The sequence below is a fragment of the Ornithodoros turicata genome, chromosome 7, assembly GCF_037126465.1.
Source record: "Ornithodoros turicata isolate Travis chromosome 7, ASM3712646v1, whole genome shotgun sequence".
NCBI lineage: Eukaryota > Metazoa > Arthropoda > Arachnida > Ixodida > Argasidae > Ornithodoros > Ornithodoros turicata.
Window position 1 is genome coordinate 15,714,281 of NC_088207.1, and position 25,901 is coordinate 15,740,181.

General features: G+C 46.2%; 2 protein-coding genes across 2 annotated transcripts; both read right to left on the bottom strand.

Annotated features, from left to right (window-relative positions):
• Window positions 1–1,618: 1,618 nt before the first annotated feature.
• On the bottom strand, window positions 1,619–10,183 carry LOC135400489 (tigger transposable element-derived protein 4-like). The gene is made up of 4 exons (XM_064632321.1): window positions 10,025–10,183; window positions 9,825–9,911; window positions 2,948–3,141; window positions 1,619–2,660 (listed from the first exon to the last, which is right to left on the bottom strand). The coding sequence occupies exons 1-4, from the start codon at window positions 10,181–10,183 to the stop codon at window positions 1,619–1,621; spliced, it is 1,482 nt and encodes a 493-aa protein (XP_064488391.1).
• Window positions 10,184–23,697: 13,514 nt separating this feature from the next.
• On the bottom strand, window positions 23,698–25,221 carry LOC135400490 (tigger transposable element-derived protein 4-like). The gene has a single exon (XM_064632322.1). It carries the CDS (start codon window positions 25,219–25,221, stop codon window positions 23,698–23,700), a length of 1,524 nt encoding a protein of 507 aa, XP_064488392.1.
• Between the last annotated feature and the right edge of the window lie 680 nt (window positions 25,222–25,901).

Below are 25,901 nucleotides of genomic sequence, written 5' to 3' on the forward strand. Positions count from 1 at the left end.
TTCACTTCGTCAGAATGTAGCTCGTGCTCTAACAGGTTATTAAGCGCCCTTGAGATGGCACACGAATGGCAAACTGACACGGCACACTGAAGCACCGTCCAGCAAATTCAAACTCGAAAACGTTATACAATCTTAGTGCGTGGGAAATTTCTTCGATAGCTTGCCTGACGTCAGCACGATACGCATCCGCTCCACTTCGGAGGAGGAGGAGGAGGAGGAGGAGGCAGACCTCCAAGAGAATTATCAATACCCTTCGATCCGAGCGAATAAACCCTTATTGAATCAAAAATTCATTCATGTTTCTTAACTCACACACGCGATTCCAAGCTCCAACGAGAATTTGCGACAATTCATTCACTTCGTCAGAATGTAGCTCGTGCTCTAACAAGTTATTAAGCGCCCTTGAGATGGCACACGAATGGCAAACTGACACGGCACACTGAAGCACCGTCCAGCAAATTCAAACTCGAAAACGTTATACAATCTTAGTGCGTGGGAAATTTCTTCGATAGCTTGCCTGACGTCAGCACGATACGCATCCGCTCCACTTCGGAGGAGGAGGAGGAGGAGGCAGACCTCCAAGAGAATTATCAATACCCTTCGATCCGAGCGAATAAACCCTTATTGAATCAAAAATTCATTCATGTTTCTTAACTCACACACGCGATTCCAAGCTCCAACGAGAATTTGCGACAATTCATTCACTTCGTCAGAATGTAGCTCGTGCTCTAACAAGTTATTAAGCGCCCTTGAGATGGCACACGAATGGCAAACTGACACGGCACACTGAAGCACCGTCCAGCAAATTCAAACTCGAAAACGTTATACAATCTTAGTGCGTGGGAAATTTCTTCGATAGCTTGCCTGACGTCAGCACGATACGAATCCGCTCCACTTCGGAGGAGGAGGAGGAGGAGGAGGCAGACCTCCAAGAGAATTATCAATACCCTTCGATCCGAGCGAATAAATCCTTATTGAATCAAAAATTCATTCATGTTTCTTAACTCACACACGCGATTCCAAGCTCCAACGAGAATTCGCGACAATTCATTCACTTCGTCAGAATGTAGCTCGTGCTCTAACAAGTTATTAAGCGCCCTTGAGATGGCACACGAATGGCAAACTGACCCGGCACACCGAAGCACTGACCAGCAAGTTCAAATTCGAAAACGTTATACAGTAAAAGCTCGTTAATTCGAATTTCACGGGGACTAGAAAAAAGTTCGAATTAACCGGAGTTCGAATTAACGAATGTACAAGAATATGGAGACGTACTCAGCGCCGGCAATACCGGTAGCGGCAGTTTATTTTGAAAAAAGGTCAGTGATCATGCTCTGCTTCTTTTCCTTGAGCACAATCGCTGACAAATTTTGTTCGAGTGCGTGAAGATGACGCAGTGAGCTTTCTGCGTTTTCTTCACAAGAGAAAAAGAGACGCGCAACGTTGAGCGCCTCCATCACCTGCGACGCAGACGAGCGCACTGGTGGGTCCTCGTCATCGTCGTCGCAAATGTCCGTAGCCGCGTCCTCGCTGCCAACAACCTCTGAAATGATGTCATCGTCGGTCAGTGCACCGCAGACAGCCACACTACAATCCGCATCGACGTAATCACTGAAGTTCACATCATGGAGCGCCTCACGTCGCTGACATTCTCGCAGGTCACCTCCGGCGCTGCAGCACTGTCAGAAGCCTCCGTGTCGGCAACAACAAATCCGCAATGTCTGAAGCAGTTCGAGATCGTTGCCGCAGTAACCTGTTCCCACGCTCGAGCTAGCATATGCATGGCAGAGAGCAGGTTAACAGTGTAACTTCCTGGGCACAATATCATGCGCTCCAGGATATGCCGCCTGTAGAAGGACTTGACGTTTTTGATGATACCCTGGTCCATCGGCTGCAGGGCTGCTGTCGTGTTGGCAGGCAGGAAGGCAAGCTCAATTGACTTGAGCTCAACATCCACCTTGTGAGCGGAACAATTGTCCACAATCAATAGCACACGCCGTTTCTGCAGCTCGAACTTTCTGTCAAGCTTCTTGCGCCACCACTTGAACAATTCACCGGTCATCCACGCCTTCGAATTGGATGTGTATTCTGTAGGAAGGGTGCGGATGTTCTTAAAACACCGTGGCTTCGACGACTTCCCGATGACAAACAGCGGAAGCTTTTCCGTGCCACTCATATTGGCTCCAAGCAGCACAGTCACGCGTTCCTTGCTCCTCTTGCCGCCTGCGCAGTCATCGCCCTTGTACGTTATCGTCTTTTCCGGCAGAAGTTTGAAAAGCAAAGCGGTTTCGTCCGCGTTGAAGACGTCATGTGGGGAATACCTGGCCAGATAGTCTTGCAACTGCCCTCTCTGCCACGTGCTGCACGTTTCCTTGTTAACTTCTTTAGCTTCGCCACTGATTGTCCGGAAAACCAGGTTATGCCTTTCTCGGAAGCGCTGAAACCAACCTTCAGATGCGGCGAAATCAGCGTGGTTTAAGCGAAGCGCAAAGTCAGTTGCCTTCGCCATGATGATTGGACCGCTGAGTGGGATGTCTCTGCTTCTCACGTCCTTTATCCACGTGAGAAGGGCACGCTCCAAGTCTGGGTGCTTAGCAGTCCTTAGACGTTTCCTCTCGGAACCAAATGCTTCAGCTTCGTATGCCTCTTCAATGGTTCTTCTGTTTCGAACATAGGTAGACAACGTGCTCCTTGGGATGTCGTCGAAAACTTAGAAATCCTACTTTTTTGCGCACGCGTGAGGTGGCGCTCAGTTCGAATTATCCGCAGCAGGCGCGGTTCGCTGCGAATTAACGAGCGGCGTTTTACATGCGTGTCTATGGGGAGTTGGCGGGACCGTGAATGCTGGTTCGAATTATCCGATAATTCGAATTAACGAGTGGTGAATTAACGAGCTTTTACTGTACAATCTTAGTGCGTGGGCAATTTCTTCGATAGCTTGCCTGACGTCAGCACGATACGAATCCACTCCACTTCGAATCGGTCGACGGTATCTTCGTACAGTCCCCTAGGTACGACGCTGCTATCTCTACCCCCTCGAAGATCGTTAAAAAAGGACTCCACGGTCAAAGCAATGGGCAACCGATGACGCCAAGGGTCTGCACCAGCAATACCACCACTACCAACAGGCAAAGCAGACTCCTACACGACAAGAACGACAACATCAGTCACCTTGACACCAAGATGTCGACGACCACCCCTTATATTTAAAGGAAGAATATATATACTTTTTCGAAGCTATGGTAGTAAACAGCATCAAGACAGAATAGCAACAGCTTACCCAGTCTCCAGCTTCCGCGCCTTCTAGACATCTCCTGTCGTCATCTTGAGGCATACTGAAGGAACTGAGTGTAAGGTCTCTACATATACTATGCCCTATCACTTCAAAAGGGAAGTCTTGGTCTCGAATAACAGGATGTCAAAGTCTAGCATAAGAGGATGCAGACTTCCTTCAACAGGATGCGCACTTCCTTTAACAGGATGGTGCCAGTTTGTTGCTCACTCCCTCATGTAATGGCCTAAAGGCCCCTTGATGGACCAATAAATAATAATAATAATAATGTGCACTTCCTCTGACAGGAAGTTTCGGTCTGGCATAACAGGATGTGCACTTCCTTTAAGAGGAAGTCTCAGTCTGGCTAACATCCTTTCACAGGATGCACACTTCCCTTCACAGGAAGTCTCAGTCTGGCACAACATCCTTCACAGAATGTGCACTTCCTTCCACTGGCTAGCATAGCAGGATGCGCACACCCTGTTCAGAACTTCCTTTTAGAATAACAGGATGTCTGGCCTGGCCCTATATAAAACGAGCCTCCCACAGCTTCAAACATCACTCCACCAGCAGCAGCACTAGGAGCAGCACCTCCAGGATGCCACAGGAGGAAAGAAGTCAGGAGAAGCCGCTGGATCAACCACTCGGGCTTCTACTAGTGAAGCCTCAGTACCAGCTGCCACGCCATGTAAGACGGCGAGCTGCTGCGCTTTCATTTCACACCAGAACTTTATTTATGATCTACATGTTGCGAAGGCCCCCCCCCTCTGGATCCGCCCCTGGTCCTTGAATGGAAGCACGTTGAGGTGTTTCGTCAGGTGCGGACAGTGATTGTCGCCAAGCATCAGTATGGCTTCGTGAGCCCTTGCGTGTCTGGTGTCGAATGTGTGGTTTAGACGACTATGGCATCGTTGTCTGTGTCCTTTTCTTTTGTCGCCTTGCTCTAGGATCTCAATGGCGTTTGAAGAGTAGACGTTTATTCAGATAGTGAACTTGGTGTAAATACATAGCGATACATGACTGATAACGTGAATATGCATGAATACGCATAGTCACACTTTTAAAAAGACTGTGCACGAACGCAAGTGAGAGCCGTGGTGGCCTCGATGCACGCAATATGGCAAGTGCACCTTTGCTCGACGACCCAAGCTCACGGCTCAAATAACGTCTGGGCCATTTGGACATTCGTAGCGAAGAGGCCCGCTTTGCGGGGGCGTCGGAAAGAGCGTATGCAGGCAATGGGCAGGCAGGCCTTAGGTAAACGTAAAAAACATAGTCTTGTAGGATCTGTCTGGTGGTGAATACAACATTTGAAATTGGTCTTGTTTCCACATACATAGTTGAACATAAAGGGGCAGAACAGCATGCTTTAAAAGCGATAAAACCCCCGTGCCGGGGAACAAGTCAACAGACGACACAACACACAGGCACAGACTGACGAACAAGGATTTATTATCAAACTTGGTTTATATCCTCTAACCTAACCAACTAGCTCCTCTTCAGCAAAGTTCCCAGTCACACCCCCAGCATGCCTAGTGACTTTATCTTTATCAAAAGCATAAGACTTATCTTGCGTCCCTCCTGTTTGAATCTTCCAAAAAATTCTCGACTGGAGCAGTTATCAGCACTGAAGGCACACTCACACACCTGGACCCCGCATTTTTTATACTTAAAGCTTCACGATATAATAAAGCACCGCCCTTATTACTCTTATATAAAATTTTTGTCTCATCGAATTTTGCAACACAACCCTGGCAACTTTTTAAATGCTCAACCAAGTTTCCACACCCCCTGCTAACCGAATAACTATGTTCCTTTAACCTAACATTAATGCACCGGGATGTTTGCCCAATATATTCACGCTCGCAACTAAACGGTATGCAATAAACAACCCCAATTATACAGTCCACAAACTGATTTTCATGACTTATAGAGCACGGAGGTAACTGCTCCTGATTTACCTTCCTAATCAGTGATCTTAAGCCGGGTTTTTTACGAAAGACTACTTCAACACTGTACTTGCTAGCTACTTTTTTTATCCTGTGAGAGGCTTTATGGGTATATGTAATTACCCCAAAGTTCCTTCTTTCAGGGCTTTCGGTTTTTTTGCCACTACTTATTTCTCTGATGATTCTGTTTAGGATATCCCTAATGATGTTCTCAGGATATCCTGCTTCTTCTAACCTCTGAATTTGCTCTATACAACCAGCTTTCAGCAAGTGGATGCAGCACCTGCTCAGAGCGTTATTAATTACGCATCTAGTTAGGTTAGGTACGCATTGGTTAGGTTAGAGGATATAAACCAAGTTTGATAATAAATCCTTGTTCGCCAGTCTGTGCCTGTGTGTTGTGTCATCTGTTGACTTGTTCCCCGGCCCGGGGTTTTATCGCTTTTAAAGTATGCTGTACCGAACAGCCCAATTTTTAACCATTTTAGAACAGCATGTATGATGTCATCCCCACTACATGAAGGCGAAGAGGGTGCTTCGTGCACGGGAGATTGCACGGGGCTATTGCAGGCGTCCCAACTTCGCTATGGTTACACAATTTGTGGGAAAACTGTTTTTGGGCACCTAACATTCCATACCGATAAAAAGGCGGAAACAAAGTTGTGTGTCTAAACTCATTGCGAAGAGGAAGCCGAAATGTATTGTGCACATCCTTAGAATTTTAAAGTAGGCTTTTTTTTGTGTTTGGTGAGCTTGCAAAGATGAAAAAACAACAACAGAAAAGAATCCTTTTGATGGGATCTCTTTCAAGAGAGGTCATCTTTTTCTTTTCAATTTCTTCTGCGAGCTGGACGTACTGCCTCAATTTATAGATGCAGGGGGACTCAAACTGCTCGGCTGTTGCCACTGATGTGCCACAGTATTCCATGTGCGTCGACCTCGGTGTCCCCTGCTAGGTCATTGACCTTCTTGGCTTCGTCACAGTCTGCAGGGAAGCCTTCTTTTAGTGATGAAGTTGTGGATGTTCCTGAGCAGAGGGTTCCCCCAACTGTACTGCCGACAGGGCTTGTGAGTTGGTAACGCTATAAATAACTGTATCTTGTACAACTGTAGCTTTTTCAGTCTCTGTGGGGTTCTCTGGTTCTACGAACGCCAAGGGGAACAGCTCCTCTGAAACTGACTGCACTGCTTGAAAGCTAGACTCTCCTGCTAACCGGCTCAAGGCATCGACAGGAATGTTAGATTTACCTCTGCGGTGCTTTATGGTACAATCGAAATCCTGGAGGCACAGTACCCACCGTCGTACTCTGCTCGAAGTTTGTTCAGTGCGGAACCTCAAGGCCAGGGCGGCGTGGTTGCAGTGCACCTCAAATCGTGTGAGCTCTACATACGGGCGCAATCTTTTAAGAGCCCATAGCACTGCGAGGCACTCCCACTCTTGCGCTGTACAGTTCCTCTCAGCCTCTGTTACCGCCCTGCTGATGAAGGATCCTGGCCGCCGGACATCCTCATGCTCTTGCAGGAGAACTGCTGCAGTGCCCTCTCTGCTAGCATATGTCTCGACCACAAAGGGACGGTTGAGCCCCGGTGTGGCCTAGGGCCGCTCCCTCTTACAGCTGGAACTTCAGGGCATTGAAAGCTGCTTCCTGGTCTTGTCCCCAGTTCCACGCAGTATCCCTTTGTAACAGCGAGGTCAAAGGCTCAGCGGTGTCTGAGTAGCTGGGCATAAGGTTACGGTAATAGCCGGTTAAACCGAGGAATGCCTGCAGGTCTTTGGTACTTTTCGGGCAAGGGTATCTGCACTCCTTGCACCTTCTCTGGTTCAGGGCGTCACTAGCCACGTGATATTATGTGACCTAGGAAATTCAGGTTACGTCTGCACAACTGAACTTTTGTCGGGGGTTATTGTGAGGTCAGCTGCTGTAAACGCGTACGGTACGCTCGAGGTGTAAGCACGTACAATAAAGCGGAGAGTATCTCACCAGATGTCGGTTGTGCTGTTCGGGGTATAAACTCCAAGCAATATAACAACAAAAAATACATATGGCAGTACCTTTTTCCATGGCCTTTCCGCGGATTTCAGTAATTTGTTTCTGCAAATGTACACCGGAATAAATACACGTGAAATACAGCGGCCGGCAGTGACGTACCAGACACCGCTGGTCCCCACCAGCACGCCACGTAATTTTTTGGCAGCATCCCTCTCTAATTTTTCCGGTCTTGGTAACCTTCGGAACTGTGAATGCATGCACGCATACATGACGTACAGTATCACCCGTATGACCGCTCAATAATTTGTGACTTCACACTGCAACATTTCTTCACCATATGTGGCTATGGAAAGCAGGCACCATCAAGGTTTTGATTGTGTACAGAGTTACATCTTCTAATAGCAAAGCAGCTTTCATCAACATGCAAAAACAACAGTGACATCAATGAGTCCTACAACACAAGCACATACAATTAACTATACGTTCCAATATATGCCACATGGGAGAGATGCCTGGACTGCATTGTACAGTGGCCCACCTGACCCTTATGTTACTCGTAGTATCCTGTATACGAAATTGACGGCGTCAACGTCCTGATTCTTCGAACAGTGCATCCTTTTTATCTGTCTTCGGTTTCTTATGCCGAGGTATCCATAAATCCATCTTGTGAACGAGCAATACGCAGTGTATTGGGGACGTCTGTGTGAGACATAAATACAGAGAGAAGACAAAGTGTTGATTTGTTTGACTAAAAGCAGCAAACTTTTAGTAACACGTATCCATGTGCTCGAAACGAAACTGGCATGAAATCCTGCCGTTTACAACGTATAAGAAGTTCTTTGACACTGTACCTATTGTCGGATGGCTTGAGACCATGCATGCGGCAGTCATCACGGCAAAAATCTGGTGCATAAACAAGCAGCAGATTCCTCCGCAGACAGATGTCATTAAAAACCCGAGCGGGTAATCAGCGATAGAACTGACCAAGGTACTCTCACAGAGAGCTGACACCCGATTACAGAAAAGCAGCACCGGCGTTCATCAGGTTCCACTGGACTACAGTGAGTGCAGTGGCATCTGTGACTTCCAAGTGGACAAATGTAAAAAGGCTTGACAGTGCAAAATCATCATGAGATATGGTAGGCTACCTGAAAGTGTCGTTGTTATCGGACGGCTTGTTTTCACCGCCTACACCTTCACCTGTGTCACTTGACCCTTCACAGGGTCAAGCTGTTCAGGCAAATAATGACTATTCTTGTAGGGCGACACAGATAAAAAACAACAACTTTATTTCGGGATGATTGACATAATATGAATAACAATGAAATAATAAACATTTTTGACAAATCAATCAATCAAATAAATAATGACATCTTTGGATGATGCTCACTGGGTGATGCTTCTATATCGCATGTCGTTTCTCCTGTATCGTATTTTCCTATTGTTGGTCGGACACAGACTCTTCAGTTGGTCTCTCATACTTTCGATGCCGATGAACCGTATCTTTAGCAGAAGCGGAGTTGTATGGGACATGAAACGATGAATAAATGGGTGTACAGCTTTTATTGTACATAAATATCGACAAAGAAAGGATGAAGGGGACAACTGTAAAACCCGTGTCTGGCCAACTGTAGAAAAATAGTAGTGTCCAGAGGACCATATCACTAGCGAACTAGTGCAGCAAATTTATTGATTTTATGTTGCTCATTGAATGGAATTTCAAATCAGGAGAGCGAATGGTAACACTCGGTCAGCTGTGATGTGCCTCATCGTCTATCACGTTCATAAAACACGTTCCATAGGAGATGCATTGGGATGGAGAGCTGGTATGCCTTCTTAACAGGGATCTTCTAATAACCAATATTTCAGCTCCTGAATCCACGAACGCCGAAAAGGTAAATTTGTCGTTCCTAAGTTGAACTTCTTGTGGCTTATTCAACTGTGGCCTTTCATCACTACACAACTCAATTCTGGCTTACTTACCTATCGTAGGCATAATAACTCTTGCTACAAATACATTTGCCTCATTTGTCTCCACACTGACCAAATTTGTATGTGCTCTCTGTTCCTTCTTCCGATGGGGGCATTCTTTAAGCATATTGCCATCTGCCATTTTGCCGTTAGTACCTCCCCGATATTCACACACATTACTGGAGCCTGCACTTTGCGATGTCTCTTTAAAGCAGTGCCACCCCCTCTGGTTAACCTGCATTTAAGGCTTTCATCAAAGTTTTCTGCCTTTTTAGCTAGCTCATGAGGACTTATTAGAGCTCCTCCCTCCTCCATTTAGAACTACATGAGCACGAGCCTCAGGTGTCAAGCACTCTCTTAGCCTGTCTGCAACCATAAGTTGCTGTAACTCTTCCAGAGTCTTTACGTTACAGCTGCGTATGTATTAGCTAAAATAGTTTTCGATCCGTACTGCAAATTGGTCCCAGGTCTCCTTGCCACTGGGCTTCGAATGTAGAAACAATCGTCGGTAATTCAGCTGCGGATAATCGTAGGCCCTCAAGGATTTTGTTTTTCACAGCATCATACTGTGTTCTTTCTGCTGATGACAATCTAACACGTAATGCCCTTGCTCCGTCATTTAAAGCTGGTAACACCAACCCTGCTCTCCACTCTTTGGGGAACATTGTACACTTCCAAAGTGGCCTCGATCTCCTCAAACCACATGGGCACACAGCGACTCTTGGCCTGGCATTGGTGAAAGCGCGTCCTTCATTAAATTTGCGAACTTCAGTATTTTGTCCTCTTCTCCACAGTGTACTGTGTTGTCCTGACGTGCATTGGCTCCTTCTCTTGCTAACCAAAACGCGCTGCGTTTCCACAACGAGCTGCTGTCGTCCTATTTCAACTTCAGCTACTGTCAACCTGAGCTGCATCAGCCTGATCTCATCATTTCCTGACACCACCGAGCCTGTCTCCGCAACAACCACCACCTGAGCCTCCCTTTGCTGTTCATCCATTCTATCTGAGCTAAATCTGTCCCCGCGCAAGTTATACCCTCCGGTCATAATGCCTATAGAGTATGCAACAAATCAGGGACACCCACATGTGTATTGGGTCGATGAAAGCTTTCCAACGATGCTGCAGTCACGCTGGTACATTCAGAAACAACCCCTTCTCTCTGAGATCCTCCAGTGTCAGCGTCCCCTTGGAGCCTTTTGATGATCGTTGCCGTTGATCCCGCAGATCCAAGACCTTTGTTCAACGCCCTGTTTGGCTGTTCTGCGGTCCTGCAGAGCCGTAGTCCGTCACCTCGTCTTTGGCTGCCTGCCTTCCCTCGCAGTAAGTCCGCTCGCATCCTGTCGACTGCGCCAGTGAGGTTACAGTGTTCCACTGATGAAAGGACTTGATGTCAGAGTAGGTGTATCCGACCTGTTGAACACCGCCGGACACCTTGCGAAGGCGACGCTCAGACACCCTTGGACACGGGTGTCTGAGTGTCTCCTTCCCCTCAATCCAGTCAAACCATGCTGGCACATCCAGATTGGACAGTAAAGGCAGGCAAGAGAACACTTTTTAGCCTCGTAGCGCACCGTTCCAGAGCGTCCTCCCGTGCATCGTGTGACGGTGACGACCTCTGAGACGACCTCTCACTACTAGCTCACAAAATTTCGACTCAATTCGCCGCGAGCATGCATTTTCCAGCTCTTTTTCCAGCCTTATCTGCTCCAGCTCGGGCTGTGTAATGTCGACCACCTCCGATCTATTATCCTGTCGCCTACCTAGCGGCTGGCTAGTCTCAGTCGAAAATTATGTGAGCACCAACTAGCACAGCTGTGTCTGCCATGTGTGGTGTCTTCCACTACATGTGCGCTTACATTGAAATCCTACTACTATAGGTATCCCTATCTGCACGTAGGACACTGAGGTTTATGCAAAAGACCTCCTACCTCACCAGTGGTTGTGTCCGCTCTGGCTACGACACACACTTCTCGACGTTTCGATGATTTTGCTTCAAAGTTCACTGTCTGCGCTGCGACACGGACACTACAACGCCCCGGCAATGCTGCCACTGCGACAGTGCTACGCCTTCCTGGGTCTCTTAGATGCTGTAGTTCATCACTGTTGCCTCAGGGTGCTGTGTGTGCTGTTGCCCCTCTTGCCCATGCAGGGGGTGACCCATTGAACAACCTTCCACGTCCGTACTTCTTTCGTGACCCAACAGTGGGCACCGCAGCCTCCCCTCGGCTTCCGGCTTCTGTACCGAAGAGCTTTCTCCAGCTCCTCAATGATGAGAGTCTGCCGGCCGGGATGAATATCTCCCGGGCACTTTCTTCTTGCTCCGAGTACCAAGTTCACCCAGTGACCACCCAACAGCAGATCCTGTCGGCTGTGCCAGTAAAAACGCAAAGTTGTTGTTGCCCGATCTTCTCGTTCAGAGTAGTGGGGGACGGAATGCGCACAAAGTGTTCAAACTCTTCTCCGCCGTTCCGGGGTGGTTCGGATGGTATGATGGGATGGTTCGGAATCTGCTCGGTGGGCACTGATCAAAGCCCGACTCGGATGACTGTGATGGGATATTTACAAGACTTGCACACTTGCGCCCGGATGTTACATGTTCCGAAGTTCGGTTCGCAGTCCCCTCTCCGCCGCTGTGGCCACTTAAACGGGCGACACATAGGGCCAGAACCCCTGCTGAAAGCTTCCAGTCGGGCGGCCTGGGATCAAAGGGTTACAGCTTGTGGTTGGCCCAGTTTATATACTTGTCCAGACCAGAACCGCCAGATTGCACACTCCCTCCACACAACTTACGACCGACGTTTCGAGGTGTCAGTCCGTGCGCGACCTAACTTTGGTCAGTGCATGCGTCCGGCACCAGAACCCAGATTTATGACAGTCGCAGCGGATCGAGTTGCCTGGAGGACCCCAGCTGCCCTGCACCTGCAACGATGACATTCCCTTTCGCCACTGACATTGACAGTCAGGACAGTCATTAAGTCTTCATTAAGGCTCTTTAAGAAAAATGAGCAAACATCCACAAACAATACCAGATCTGGATACAGACATTATATTCGTCGACAGCGAGACGTTTCAGCTCGGGTTTGATGGACGGCAGTCCAAAGGAATCAAAGTAGATCAGCTTATCCTTCATTTTCATGTGGAGAATCCAATGCTCCCCGGCTTGCTGTCGCTGACTGTTGTTGACCACGATTATTCCCAGTCTATCTGGCACGGGCAGGCAGTCCTCTCGAGCTTATACACCACAGCAGAGTGCTGAAGTCCAATCGTTGTATTTTAAAAGTATCTCGATGTCTCGCTCAAACATTGCACGCTAATCCAGTGATCCAGTGTCACACACCTGCTCTTATCCACGGACATGATTCTCACGCTCTCGAACGGTATCAATACGGTCGTGGTGTGAAGGATTGGGAGTGTTCGCATGACCATTGTATGAAAATTGTATGTTATATTTGTCCAAATTGTAACATCTGGCATCATCCACCCACATCTTGTATTCTCCAATGTGTGCTGTGTATTGTTGTATCGTGGCGACATTGTTGGCAGAAGGGAGTCACTGAAGAGCATTGCATCCCTGTTCTCAATAATCTCGTCTATAATGACCTAAAATCAATAAAGAAGCTAGAAAAGTTGTTTGTTGCTTAAAAAAAAATCATGGTGTCTTTTATTCTCTTTAGCTCCCCCGCAAACTATCCTAAAAAATCTTGGAATGCACAGAACGCGCGCACTGTTTTTATCACAACACGTGGGCATTTTATTCATTATATACAGTGCGGGGTCGTCGTCCACGACCAACCAAAGGTAACTTCAGTGATGGCCAATAACTACTTCTACAGTAGTTTAACTATAACTACTAACTACTTCGCGATGGAGTAGTTTTAACTAGTAGTTCAACTACTTTTGAGGGGAGGTAGTTAAAACTACTTTAACTACTTAACGTTGTCCATCAACACCAATCCCATTCTATAGTGTTCTTGGACACCTAAATATGAATCACGAGCAGTGATAAAAGTTAAGATTTAGTACACAAGCACGGCACAATTGCTCCGCACCTCCGTTCTCATCAAACAAGTAGCTCAAGGTAAAAGTCAGAAGCACAATCGTGCCGTAAAGCTTGCGGCAAAATCGGAAGTAGTTGGCGCCTGCAGTAACCTAACTACTGTAGTCAACTACTCGAAATAGTAGTTTAACTAGTAGTTGCACACTACATTTGTGCAAGTAGTTGATAACTACTTTGTAACTACAATCAGGTAGTTTAACTAGCAGTTTAACTACATGTAGTTAACTACTGGCCGTCACTGGGTAACTCCATTGTCGTTCACGGCGGGTGCTAACCCACGCCTGACAAAAGGTTCCAGCATATTAATTCTCCCTCAGCCCCTACCGCGTTGCTGCCCCAAGTATGATGGTGGAGCCGCTTCAGTATAGGGCGGTGGTGATGTTTATTGGCGTCCTCCCAAAAGCTTGCAAATGTGAGATGCCCCGGGTAGCTGGTGACCACACGTAGGGCATTGGACCTGAAATATGCGCATCAATCTACGAGCTGTCTTCGGCGACACTGAATAGCTTCATGCTGCTGTGTGTAGTCTTCCAGCTGCAGGCTGTACCATGTCTTCACCATTTCCATAAATTTGATGGGGGCAGCTGGGGCTGCCCTTCAGTAACTGAAGGGTTCGTATTATCAAAAATGAAAACGTAAGTGTCGCTCGGTTGACCTACCATGTTTTTGTTGTCGGTTGGATTTACGTCGCTCCGTGTGAGAAAGCGACTTGGCTTCACTAGCAAGTCACGTTGCAACTTGTATAGTTCTGTGAGGAAAAACGCCACCTTTGAAGATCTCTTTTCCATTATGCACTTCTCGCTCGAAGAGGTTGTTTCGTAAGTTTTCGACGATATGACTGGGGTCTAAACACAAAAGTAGTGGGTCACCCTCACGAAATGGGCGAGGAACCATCTGTTACAGTGTGCCGCATCCAGACGTGCTTCTGAACATTGCTGTGTTTGTTTGGTGATTCTCTGTGACCAGCCTGACGACAGAGAAGCCTGCTTCCTCAACTGCTCGCGTAACAACGGCGGTAATTTTTAGTATCTGCTCGTGTTTGAGACAGCAGGTGAAAAGCTATGCTACTAGAATAATGTATGCTGTGGCCAGACTTCTCAGTAGAAGAGACAAGAGCTTGTGGGCTACCACTGGCGGAGTGTCCGCTGCTCCAGCTGAATCACTGTCTGTATAGCCAGACATGCTATAAATTTTCCTGCCATAGACAACTTTCTCCTGAATGGCCACCTCATCGATGGTGGTGGAGCAACATGTGTCCCTATCCGACGGCAAGGCTTAGCTATGAGGCCAGTCACCTCCGTTTTTCCACTTGTGACGCCAATGTATCTCTGCAATGTGCTTCTGCACGGGAGTCTCACCAGCTTACGGCCGCCGCCGGTTGCTTTTGCCATGCTTGTCAGTTGGCAGCTAAGGCCTCAGAGTGTGTGTTTATGGAGAAAAAAATGTCCAACAGGGGGCACCATTCATCATTGGCCACATAATGCTGAACCAGGTACAACACTGGCAAGGGCAGGTGCTTCATAATCAGGGAGAGAGTGGGAAATTTTCAAATGACAGATAAAGACAGTAACACTTAGGAAGTTTGACCTTTGGGCGTCTGGCCATCATATCTGCAGTAGTACTGGATACCTGACTGGCAATTTTCATATGTTGAAATGACACCCAAGTAAAGGCAAGATGGCAAGAGGACGTAACGCAGAGCGACATGTTGGGATGTTGCTCGTGCTCAACAATGCGGGGAACTGGCGACAGTTGGGAGACAGCTCTGCACAATTATGATATTTACCGACCTTGTCAAAATATCGAAATGGATTCATACTCAGGATGTCGACATTTGAACAGGCTGGTGGAGCTTCAAAAGTGCTAGGAGCACCATTCATGTTTCTTTCCACAATTTTCATACACTCAAGCCAACGTAGAATACCATGATGGCCTGACACATATAGCATCAACGTGTAGACGTGTTTCAACAATGCCTGGGAAGAACGACGGTTTGGGGACAGCTTTGCTATATTTTCATACACTCAAGCCAAGGCAGAATACCATGATGGCCTCACACACATACCATCAACGTGTGGACGTGTTTCAACAATGCCGGGGAAGACGGTTCTACGGTTGGGAGATTGTGCACCATTCTCATACTTAGATCCTCACGTGCTGATGGCTGGATTCAGATATCACACTCTTACGCCATGTTTAAAATATGACAAGCATCCCACGACTAGTCTGTGGATTTATACATAGAAATATATTAATATATGAATATAAATATTTAGGAAAATTGAAAAATATGCACAGATATGTACAGTCAAAAAGGAAAAAGGTAACTTAAATATGAAACACAAACGTGAAGATATGCAGTTAAATCCTAAGCAAAAGTCGAAGATATGTATATGGAAAAACATTCAGTAAATTATGAAGCAAAATGGATGAATATGCATTAAAACACTTGGCAAAGGTGGAGCTGCACAAACTAAATGACACGTAAATCCACAGTCTAGCCATAATTGCAGAACAGCGGCAGGTTAGTTATCTTTACCAGTCTTCCGTCTCTTTCTGGATGAATCGCCCTGATTGGAAGTTGTTTTGGCGGCATCACAGAGCGAGGCAATCTGATGGTCACTCTTCTTGTTATCTCTGAGCTGCAGCCCACGGGACTGACGAGGGTCAACCAATTCCGGTAGAAGGCTATGCGTGTAGAACAGTTGAAGGTGGCCAATCATTTTGCTCCAGAAGCCATCATTTCTCTCAATCTTCTGGACAAAAATTTCCTCATCAGAATATACCACAAAAAGACAAAACTGATGTCGAGTGATGTGGAGCTGTCCCTGCACCTGATAGTGGTAGTCATGGTTTTCCTTCAACGAAATATTACCAGAGTTATCAATAGTGCAAAAGGTGGTTTTTTTTTGCCCGCACTCCCTCCACAGGGGTAAGGGACCGAGCCGAATAAGGGCACTTCACTTCCACGTCAGTGTCGTCACCGACAAGCCCATCAGGTGTTGCAGCAAGGTATGCAAACTTCCGATCAACAACAAGGCCGCATGGTGAAACAGTCACCCCTAACTCATCCTGCAGCTTAGCAATTGCAATGGGCTCAGTGTCGCGACCATATCGGAGAGCCTCAGTGTCAAAATGATCATAGAGCAAGGAACGAACAGTACTTGCACTGCTCGTTGCATCTCGCATCTTCCATACCTTGCCAAAATTAGAAGCGGTGAGTCGCTTTCGCCTCTCCTGTTCTCCCTTCTTGAAAAGAAGGGAGAACAGGACAGACAAGAAACAGAACATAGCATTGACAGTGTTCATCCGAATGTTAATATCCCAATTATACAAGGATGGGATCCGTAATATGCTTCAATTAATTTTGGAGCCGATGAATTAAATAGTGATTTAAATGTTGCTTATATAGCAGGAAGAATTCGAAATACTATTAATTCAACTTTCAATGCTGGTATTACAAAACCAACTGCTTGGAAAGATAAATCTGGTTCTGTTTATACTAATTATTTTACTTCGTAATACTTACTTGTTTGTCCAGTCTTCCAGAATAAATGAGATGTGATTATATTCATTCAAAATGTTGAAACTTTATTAATACATTTCTTTACACAATACATTGTCATTTTTATTGACAAGAAGAGTCAAAACACTTTCACATAAGATTGTACTTATGAAATAGATTAAGCAAAACTTTCGGATTAGGGTATCCTTTTACATCTTTTAAAAAAGGTGCACATCTCCAAGTTTCCTTGTACATTCTCGATAACCAAGCCGCTGTGTTTGGGAAAACAAAATTATTACCCGTAAAAATCAAGGGTGTTCGTGAAATTACAGAATGTCCTTGGTATTTAACGTTCGCGGGGCATGGATCACCACCTGCTAACATTTTAACCGTGTCATATGCACTTGGCATAATAGAAGGTTCGTTCCAAATTAATATACGTCGAGCGATACAGTCGTTAAGTGGGAAGTGTTCACCTCGGACCATATTTGCAACATGGCCTACATTAAGCCTTAAAGCCGCCACACAATAAAAAAAAAATGGTTTACCAGAGTTTGGTCCACCCGTTATATACATAGTGTTACGCTTAGGTTCTGTCTTCTCTAAGATATTAAATAATCTGGTCATGAATTCTTTTACTTTGTTGTTATCATGGTACTGATGAATAAGTAGTTCTTCCAAAACATTCAAAGAATCATCGAGACTTAAGTAGTGATCTGTTCTTCGTGCATAGAATATCGGTCCTTGTTTACATTGAGAAATCCATTGTTTAATTTCCTTTAAGCTTAAATGTTGGGATTTACATTGAACTTCATTTACGGCACGTTTATAGTCATTATCAGATTTGTCAAAGTAAGCGAGGGAATCATTTTCTAACCATTCTCTAAGTTCACAAGAGCTATAGAAAGGAACACAAAGGAAATCTTTGATCGCACTCACTAGATCTCTATGAAGGTTTAGGATCTTTTTGTGTCGTACTGTGGGTAGCTTGTCTTCTGTATGTCTTTTTCTTCGTTTCCCAAGCGTAACAGTTCCCGTTGAAGTTCCTTGATCAAGTTTCTGACTTTCTTGAATTTCTTCTGGTTTGTTTTGTGGTAGAGACTCGCTTTCGCTCAAAATGATGCATGGCGCCAGTAATCCATCGGTTTTATCTTCTGCAGTTCTTTCACATCCTAGTAAGTAACAAGTGATATTATTCTAAATAGAATATTATCAAATGATACTTACCTGATACACTTTCAAGTCGATATATTTCCCCTTCATAGCTTCGCTTGTTGATTTCCAAGAATAGAACTCTTCGCGGTTTAACGCAGTAATATTTAATGAAGTTAATCCAATAGGCTTCTTCAAAGGTTGTGCGTGCATAAATGGCTCTTCTTCTAGTTCTGAACTTGACCCTTGGGAGGATTCTGAAAAAACCACATCGCCACGTGCTGTTTCTGAAGGGACAGCTGTGGTATACATGAAGGTGTCCTTCTTGTCCGTCTCCGGTTTCGGCGTGATAAATAATTCCTGCTCCTCGTCCTTCTCCATATCTGTCGAACCATTCTCTGATATTTTCAACAATGTCAAAAAGGTTTTCATTTCTGATTTCAGAAATGATGTCTCTGAGCCATCTGTCATTTTCTGGCAAGAATCTGCTACATCTATCTCCCAACGCTGCGGCAAGTCGCCGTAATTGTGAAAAAACCACATCGGGACGTGCTGTTTCTGAAGGGGGACAGCTGTGGTATACATGAAGGTGTCCTTCTTGTCCGTCTTCGGTTTCGGCGTGATAAATAATTCCTGCTCCTCGTCCTTCTCCATATCTGTCGAACCATTCTCTGATATTTTCTATAATGTCAAAAAGGTTTTCATTTCTGATTTCAGAAATGATGTCTCCGAGCCATCTGTCATTTTCTGGCAAGAATCTGCTACATCTATCTCCCAACGCTGCGGCAAGTCGCCGTAATTGTGAAAAAACCACATCGGGACGTGCTGTTTCTGAAGGGGGACAGCTGTGGTATACATGAAGGTGTCCTTCTTGTCCGTCTTCGGTTTCGGCGTGATAAATAATTCCTGCTCCTCGTCCTTCTCCATATCTGTCGAACCATTCTCTGATATTTTCTATAATGTCAAAAAGGTTTTCATTTCTGATTTCAGAAATGATGTCTCCGAGCCATCTGTCATTTTCTGGCAAGAATCTGCTACATCTATCTCCCAACGCTGCGGCAAGTCGCCGTAATTGTGAAAAAACCACATCGGGACGTGCTGTTTCTGAAGGGGGACAGCTGTGGTATACATGAAGGTGTCCTTCTTGTCCGTCTTCGGTTTCGGCGTGATAAATAATTCCTGCTCCTCGTCCTTCTCCATATCTGTCGAACCATTCTCTGATATTTTCTATAATGTCAAAAAGGTTTTCATTTCTGATTTCAGAAATGATGTCTCCGAGCCATCTGTCATTTTCTGGCAAGAATCTGCTACATCTATCTCCCAACGCTGCGGCAAGTCGCCGTAATTGTGAAAAAACCACATCGGCACGTGCTGTTTCTGAAGGGGGACAGCTGTGGTATACATGAAGGTGTCCTTCTTGTCCGTCTTCGGTTTCGGCGTGATAAATAATTCCTGCTCCTCGTCCTTCTCCATATCTGTCGAACCATTCTCTGATATTTTCTATAATGTCAAAAAGGTTTTCATTTCTGATTTCAGAAATGATGTCTCCGAGCCATCTGTCATTTTCTGGCAAGAATCTGCTACATCTATCTCCCAACGCTGCGGCAAGTCGCCGTAATTGTGAAAAAACCACATCGGCACGTGCTGTTTCTGAAGGGGGACAGCTGTGGTATACATGAAGGTGTCCTTCTTGTCCGTCTTCGGTTTCGGCGTGATAAATAATTCCTGCTCCTCGTCCTTCTCCATATCTGTCGAACCATTCTCTGATATTTTCAACAATGTCAAAAAGGTTTTCGTTTCTGATTTCAGAAATGATGTCTCCGAGCCATCTGTCATTTTCTGGCAAGAATCTGCTACATCTATCTCCCAACGCTGCGGCAAGTCGCCGTAATTGTGAAAAAACCACATCGGGACGTGCTGTTTCTGAAGGGGGACAGCTGTGGTATACATGAAGGTGTCCTTCTTGTCCGTCTTCGGTTTCGGCGTGATAAATAATTCCTGCTCCTCGTCCTTCTCCATATCTGTCGAACCATTCTCTGATATTTTCTATAATGTCAAAAAGGTTTTCATTTCTGATTTCAGAAATGATGTCTCCGAGCCATCTGTCATTTTCTGGCAAGAATCTGCTACATCTATCTCCCAACGCTGCGGCAAGTCGCCGTAATTGTGAAAAAACCACATCGGCACGTGCTGTTTCTGAAGGGGGACAGCTGTGGTATACATGAAGGTGTCCTTCTTGTCCGTCTTCGGTTTCGGCGTGATAAATAATTCCTGCTCCTCGTCCTTCTCCATATCTGTCGAACCATTCTCTGATATTTTCAACAATGTCAAAAAGGTTTTCGTTTCTGATTTCAGAAATGATGTCTCCGAGCCATCTGTCATTTTCTGGCAAGAATCTGCTACATCTATCTCCCAACGCTGCGGCAAGTCGCCGTAATTGTGAAAAAACCACATCGGGACGTGCTGTTTCTGAAGGGGGACAGCTGTGGTATACATGAAGGTGTCCTTCTTGTCCGTCTTCGGTTTCGGCGTGATAAATAATTCCTGCTCCTCGTCCTTCTCCATATCTGTCGAACCATTCTCTGATATTTTCAACAATGTCAAAAAGGTTTTCGTTTCTGATTTCAGAAATGATGTCTCCGAGCCATCTGTCATTTTCTGGCAAGAATCTGCTACATCTATCTCCCAACGCTGCGGCAAGTCGCCGTAATTGTGAAAAAACCACATCGGGACGTGCTGTTTCTGAAGGGGGACAGCTGTGGTATACATGAAGGTGTCCTTCTTGTCCGTCTTCGGTTTCGGCGTGATAAATAATTCCTGCTCCTCGTCCTTCTCCATATCTGTCGAACCATTCTCTGATATTTTCAACAATGTCAAAAAGGTTTTCATTTCTGATTTCAGAAATGATGTCTCCGAGCCATCTGTCATTTTCTGGCAAGAATCTGCTACATCTATCTCCCAACGCTGCGGCAAGTCGCCGTAATTGTGAAAAAACCACATCGGGACGTGCTGTTTCTGAAGGGGGACAGCTGTGGTATACATGAAGGTGTCCTTCTTGTCCGTCTTCGGTTTCGGCGTGATAAATAATTCCTGCTCCTCGTCCTTCTCCATATCTGTCGAACCATTCTCTGATATTTTCAACAATGTCAAAAAGGTTTTCGTTTCTGATTTCAGAAATGATGTCTCCGAGCCATCTGTCATTTTCTGGCAAGAATCTGCTACATCTATCTCCCAACGCTGCGGCAAGTCGCCGTAATTGTGAAAAAACCACATCGGGACGTGCTGTTTCTGAAGGGGGACAGCTGTGGTATACATGAAGGTGTCCTTCTTGTCCGTCTTCGGTTTCGGCGTGATAAATAATTCCTGCTCCTCGTCCTTCTCCATATCTGTCGAACCATTCTCTGATATTTTCTATAATGTCAAAAAGGTTTTCATTTCTGATTTCAGAAATGATGTCTCCGAGCCATCTGTCATTTTCTGGCAAGAATCTGCTACATCTATCTCCCAACGCTGCGGCAAGTCGCCGTAATTGTGAAAAAACCACATCGGCACGTGCTGTTTCTGAAGGGGGACAGCTGTGGTATACATGGTGTCCTTGTCCGTCTTCGGTTTCGGCGTGATAAATAATTCCTGCTCCTCGTCCTTCTCCATATCTGTCGAACCATTCTCTGATATTTTCTATAATGTCAAAAAGGTTTTCATTTCTGATTTCAGAAATGATGTCTCCGAGCCATCTGTCATTTTCTGGCAAGAATCTGCTACATCTATCTCCCAACGCTGCGGCAAGTCGCCGTAATTGTGAAAAAACCACATCGGCACGTGCTGTTTCTGAAGGGGGACAGCTGTGGTATACATGGTGTCCTTGTCCGTCTTCGGTTTCGGCGTGATAAATAATTCCTGCTCCTCGTCCTTCTCCATATCTGTCGAACCATTCTCTGATATTTTCTATAATGTCAAAAAGGTTTTCATTTCTGATTTCAGAAATGATGTCTCCGAGCCATCTGTCATTTTCTGGCAAGAATCTGCTACATCTATCTCCCAACGCTGCGGCAAGTCGCCGTAATTGTGAAAAAACCACATCGGCACGTGCTGTTTCTGAAGGGGGACAGCTGTGGTATACATGAAGGTGTCCTTCTTGTCCGTCTTCGGTTTCGGCGTGATAAATAATTCCTGCTCCTCGTCCTTCTCCATATCTGTCGAACCATTCTCTGATATTTTCAACAATGTCAAAAAGGTTTTCGTTTCTGATTTCAGAAATGATGTCTCCGAGCCATCTGTCATTTTCTGGCAAGAATCTGCTACATCTATCTCCCAACGCTGCGGCAAGTCGCCGTAATTGTGAAAAAACCACATCGGCACGTGCTGTTTCTGAAGGGGGACAGCTGTGGTATACATGAAGGTGTCCTTCTTGTCCGTCTTCGGTTTCGGCGTGATAAATAATTCCTGCTCCTCGTCCTTCTCCATATCTGTCGAACCATTCTCTGATATTTTCTATAATGTCAAAAAGGTTTTCATTTCTGATTTCAGAAATGATGTCTCCGAGCCATCTGTCATTTTCTGGCAAGAATCTGCTACATCTATCTCCCAACGCTGCGGCAAGTCGCCGTAATTGTGAAAAAACCACATCGGCACGTGCTGTTTCTGAAGGGGGACAGCTGTGGTATACATGAAGGTGTCCTTCTTGTCCGTCTTCGGTTTCGGCGTGATAAATAATTCCTGCTCCTCGTCCTTCTCCATATCTGTCGAACCATTCTCTGATATTTTCTATAATGTCAAAAAGGTTTTCATTTCTGATTTCAGAAATGATGTCTCCGAGCCATCTGTCATTTTCTGGCAAGAATCTGCTACATCTATCTCCCAACGCTGCGGCAAGTCGCCGTAATTGTGAAAAAACCACATCGGCACGTGCTGTTTCTGAAGGGGGACAGCTGTGGTATACATGAAGGTGTCCTTCTTGTCCGTCTTCGGTTTCGGCGTGATAAATAATTCCTGCTCCTCGTCCTTCTCCATATCTGTCGAACCATTCTCTGATATTTTCTATAATGTCAAAAAGGTTTTCATTTCTGATTTCAGAAATGATGTCTCCGAGCCATCTGTCATTTTCTGGCAAGAATCTGCTACATCTATCTCCCAACGCTGCGGCAAGTCGCCGTAATTGTGAAAAAACCACATCGGCACGTGCTGTTTCTGAAGGGGGACAGCTGTGGTATACATGAAGGTGTCCTTCTTGTCCGTCTTCGGTTTCGGCGTGATAAATAATTCCTGCTCCTCGTCCTTCTCCATATCTGTCGAACCATTCTCTGATATTTTCTATAATGTCAAAAAGGTTTTCATTTCTGATTTCAGAAATGATGTCTCCGAGCCATCTGTCATTTTCTGGCAAGAATCTGCTACATCTATCTCCCAACGCTGCGGCAAGTCGCCGTAATTGTGAAAAAACCACATCGGCACGTGCTGTTTCTGAAGGGGGACAGCTGTGGTATACATGAAGGTGTCCTTGTCCGTCTTCGGTTTCGGCGTGATAAATAATTCCTGCTCCTCGTCCTTCTCCATATCTGTCGAACCATTCTCTGATACAGTGAACTCCCCTTAACACGAACTTGAGGGGACCTGAGAAATCTGTTCGGCTTATCAGAAGTTCGGCTTAAGAGAAGTGTCCAATATATCATGCCTATAATGCTTAAATTGCTAATAGTTAATATCAAAAGACTTACATTAACAGACAAGAGAAAACCAGCGATTTATTTCAATGGCACAACCTTAAAAAGACTGAGATGTTTTTGTCCATCAGTTGTTGGCTAGCTAAACCATTCCGTAAGTTTTTGCTGCCTCTGTCCAGCAAGATGTTGTCCAGTGACAAAAGATGACATCTGTCCAATCTGGCTCAAATATCGCTCAGACCCCTCACGCTCCTGGAAAAACTGGAGCAGCACACTGAGAGCACTCTCAGCTGCATCGCAAGTCACTGGTGCAACTTCAACATCACAGTCTTCATCCTCATCAACTTCAGTGTTTGAGGGTTCATCAGTGTGTAGCACCTCTTCAATGATGGCATCCATAGTGTCCTGCCTGCAGGTAGCAACATCTTCGTCCAGAGTGATGTAGGATTCGATGTCCACAGAGACACCTGCATTGCGGAGGTTAGAAAGCAGGCCGCTGTCCTCTTGCATTCCTTCAGAGTCTTCAACAAGATTCTGCGCAGGCATGCCGTGCTCAAGAAACCCTGCATGACGGAATGAGTTCGCAATGGTGGTTTCTGTCACCATATCCCAGGCACGTGCCAGAAGATGGAGCGCACTTAGCAGGTTGACTTGATAGTCTTTCTCAGTCTCCATGCACAACAGCATGCGTTGGAGGAGCGATCGCCGATAATGTCGCTTCAGGCTGCTAATTACGCCCTGATCCATCGGCTGAAGCTTTGCTGTCGTGTTTGGCGGCAAAAACTCGAGCCGGATGGCCGAGAGTCCAGCGACATCACCATGGCCCGGGCAATTGTCGACAAGAAAAAGAACTTTCCTCTTCTCTCGCACAAAGCGACGATCCATGCCCCGCAACCACTGCTCAAACAGTGCCTGAGTCATCCATGACTTGGAATTCGCCGTATAGTCCACAGGCAGTGTCTTCACGTGTTTAAAGCAGCGTGGCGACTTGGCCTTGCCTATCACCAACAACTTCAGTTTGTCAGTCCCACTCATGTTCGCACCAACAAGCACTGTAATGCGCACCTTGCTGTGCTTACCTCCTGTGCACGTATCTCCGACAAAAGTCAGCGTCTTGTCAGGAAGCAGTTGATAGTACAACGCGGTTTCGTCCGCGTTGTACACGTCTGCGGGGTCGTACTCTTCAAGCAACTGTCGCAACCTAGAAGACCGCCAGTCCTGGCAAACAGTTTCGTCGACGGCTGCAGCTTCCCCAACAACGGAACGGAAAACCAGACCGTGACGCTTTCGGAAGCGGTCCATCCATCCATCGCTGCACGAGAACTCGATGTCCAAACGCGTGGCGATTTCCTCACCTTTGGCACGTAGTACAGGTCCGTTGACAGGCAAATTTGCACTGCGTGCACGCTGGATCCACGTGACGAGGACGTCTTCTAGGTCCCTGTGTGCAGCTGTCCGCATCCTTTTTCGCTTCGGTCCGAAGCCTCCGTTGTTGAAAGACTCCAATATCCGAGTTTTGTCTTTCACAATTCCCGAAAGCGTGCTCTTGGGAATGCCAAACTTTTTCGCAATCTCTGTCTTCGAGAGCTTACCAGAATTCACCTCCGACAGTATTGCCACCTTCGTTTCAAGAGGAATCGACTGGCACGCCCGTTTCGACATTGCTGCGCTAGCGTGGCGAAGAAAACGTCGATGCCCCACGCAAAGAGAGACGCACGTGCAACAGGTTCGCTTGTCAACATGGACGGCGAGAAGAGAAAGCAGAGAAAGTCGTGGTCGGAGCATTCGGGATGTCGTGCTGTGATTGGCCGGCGCCCCTCGAGCTGCATGGAGAATCCACCAATTGTGCTTTCCTTACTCTCTCCCGCTCCTCATCCGGGGGTCAAAGGGGTGAGTGCGCTTAGAACAGCGCTGACGCCGGGCGGAATGCAGAAGCCTTTCGGAGCTGACGCGGCCTAGGGTTTGCGCTAACCGAAGCGGCAGACTGAAGCGGTTCGTCTTAAGCGAATTTTTTTTACATGGGTGTCTATGGGGAATCAACCAAATCCTTCCGTTTTGTTCCGCATATACGGAAATTCGGCTTAAGCGGGTTCGGCTTAACGAGAGTCCACTGTATTTTCAACAATGTCAAAAAGGTTTTCATTTCTGATTTCAGAAATGATGTCTCCGAGCCATCTATCATTTTCTGGCAAGAATCTGCTACATCTATCTCCCAACGCTGCGGCAAGTCGCCGTAATTCTGAAAAAACCACATCGGCACGTGCTGTTTGTGAAGGGGGACAGCTGTGGTATACATGAAGGTGTCCTTCTTGTCCGTCTTCGGTTTCGGCGTGATAAATAAT